The sequence below is a fragment of the Mandrillus leucophaeus genome, unplaced genomic scaffold (genome assembly GCF_000951045.1).
Source record: "Mandrillus leucophaeus isolate KB7577 unplaced genomic scaffold, Mleu.le_1.0 Scaffold178, whole genome shotgun sequence".
NCBI classification, from domain to species: domain Eukaryota; kingdom Metazoa; phylum Chordata; class Mammalia; order Primates; family Cercopithecidae; genus Mandrillus; species Mandrillus leucophaeus.
Genome location: NW_012101787.1, coordinates 3393809 through 3396303, shown reverse-complemented (window position 1 = coordinate 3396303; position 2495 = coordinate 3393809). Strand labels below are relative to the sequence as shown.

General features: G+C 44.8%; 1 protein-coding gene across 1 annotated transcript in view; it reads right to left on the bottom strand.

The window, feature by feature from the left end:
* LOC105537682 (supervillin) overlaps positions 1-2426 on the bottom strand; it is a 137990-nt gene extending 135564 nt beyond the window's left edge. The window contains exons 1-2 of the mRNA XM_011977333.1: positions 2373-2426; positions 2109-2260 (exon numbers count right to left, since the gene is read on the bottom strand). Coding sequence (XP_011832723.1) covers positions 2109-2260; positions 2373-2380 — 160 coding nt within the window. The 5' untranslated portion in view covers positions 2381-2426. The remainder of the gene's footprint in view (positions 1-2108; positions 2261-2372) is intronic.
* Positions 2427-2495: the final 69 nt, after the last annotated feature.

The window sequence follows — 2495 nt, the reverse complement described above, 5'->3', positions numbered from 1 at the left end:
TTCATTCCACCTGAATTAAATATACATGTATCTTTTCCATTATTTTCTTTAAATTAAACAGGTGAGTAACTGGAACGAATTTTGGAGTTTGGTATGAAGTGAGAAGAGGGATATGCCTCTTCCCACCCTCTGGCGAACTCATTTTTTTATTATGATTTTATTAAATAATTCTTCCTTTTCTCATTACTATGTGAAGCTTAAACTATCATATACTACACAGATTACCATTTCATATACACCAAGGTTTATTTCTGGCTATCAATTTTGAGACTCTGATCCGTGTATTGACATTTCATGCGTGTAATTACTTTTTAAGAGATGGAGTCTGGCTGTGGTGTCCAGGCTAATCTTGCACTCCTGAGCTCAAGCTATTCTCCTGCCTCAGCCTCCCAAAGTGCTGGAATTACTGGTGTGAGCCACTATGCCCAGCCTTTTTTTTTTTTTTTTAATAATTGCACGTGATTTTAAAATATCTTAGTTTTCTAGCTTTCTGGCCACAGGAAATTGGAAACTGTAGAGACAAGCAAACTGATAACATCATAAAATGAGATCAACAGCTCTCTCTGAGCAAGAAACTAGAAAACACCGGCTATAAAAAGCAGCAGCATGGCCGGGCTTGGTGGCTCACGCCTGTAATCACAACACTTTGGGTGGCTGAGGCAGGGGGATCACCTGAGGTCAGGAGTTCGAGATCAGCCTGACCAACATGGTGAAACCTCATCTCTATTAAAAATACAAAAAAATTAGCCCAGTATGGTGGCGGGCACCTGCAATCCCAGCTACTCTGGAGGCTGAGGCAAGAGAATCGCTTAAACCTGGCAGGTGGAGGCTGCAGTGAGCCAAGATCGCGCCATTGCACTCCAGCCTGGGCGACAAGAGAGAGACTCCATCTCCAAAAATAAAATACAATAAAAAAACATAAAAAAATACAAAACAGCAGCACAGCGCCTCAGAGCCTCAGAGCCAGGGACTGTGGTGGGAAGAACAGCCCTGTGTACATCCTCTTCTCCTAAGGTCAAGTTGAATATTTGATGACAACAATGACTGAGTGATTAGGGAAAAGCTGAGTCATGCGCCCTCAACATATGTTTAATATGAAATAAATATGCAATGTAGTTAAAATTACCTACATTAAAATAACTTAAATAGAAAGTTTTCTTGTATCTCCAGAGTAAGGACCGTACTCATTCAAGGTGCAGCTTTGCCTCTAATGCTCCCTGCTGAGAGCAGCTGCTCCCTGTGCTGGGCCGGAACCTTGAGAGGCCCCTATCTCAGAGCACGGATCCTGTGCTGGGCCCTGAGGGTGCAGAAAGACACAGTAACTGCCTTTGAGGGTTGAGGGCCCCAGTCTAGGGAGGAGGAATGACTGGCCCTCAGTTACCCAGTAATGTGCCAAGAGGAATCATTTCATACTGCTGTGACACTGGAAGGCCATGCCCGTGAGGCGGGGCAGAGATTACATGCTGTTTTTACTGTCGCTGTTTTTAGCAAATATACTTAATAGCCAGGCATGGTGGCACGTGCTGGTAGTCCTAGCTACTCAGGAGGCTGAGGCGGGAGGATCACTTGAGCCTGGGAGGTTGACGCTTCAGTGAGCTTTCATCAGGCCACTGCACTTTGTCTCTAAAAAAACTAAAACTAAAAATAAACAAAAAACAAATACACTTAACAAAAAAGTAGGTCAAGTAGGTCAAGTCCACTGGCTCGCGCTTATATTTTCAGCACTTTGGAAGGCCAAGGTGGGAGGATCACTAACAGCCAGAAGTTCGAGACCAGCCTGGGCAACATAGTGAGACTCTGTCTCTACAAAAATGTTTTTAAAAAAAAATAGCCAGGTGTGGTGGTGCAAGCCTGTAGTCCCAGCAACTCAGGAGGCTGGGGCGGGAGAACCCTTGAGCTTGAGCCCAGGAGTCAAGGCTGCAGCGAGCTATGATCATACTCCTGCATTCCAGCCTGTGTGACAGAGTGAAACCTTGTGTTAAAAAAGTTATATCCACACAATTCACTTCTGTGGAATATCTCACGTTCTGATACCACTGGGTGGAAAAGGCGACGTGTAACCAGCCAGGCAGCCTGCTGGAAAATGGGCCACCCAGCTCTACGCTCACCGATGTGGGGGCTGGCAGGGTCGCTGGCTCGCATGTATCGAGGGGTGTCTTCCTCCAGCAGGCGGTGAGTCACCAACCCTGTGCAGCTCTGCAAGAGGATGGGCTGGGTGTCATTTTCAATCCCTTCCAGGCGCCTGGCAATTCTTTCTTTTCTGTGAGATACACAGAGGCAGAGTGAGCAACAGCGATCGAGTCTAAAGGAAAGCAGAATACTGCTTTGCCAAGCTCTCTTCTATTTCCTAATTCCCACTATAAAGATCTTACCTTTTCATTTCTAAGAATTCTTTTTTCTTTGGTTCAAAGATTTGTCTTAATTCTGCAACTAGAAGAAAACCAAAAAAGAACAAAATATAGTATTAGTAGTCATGCGCTCATTTTATTCACTCA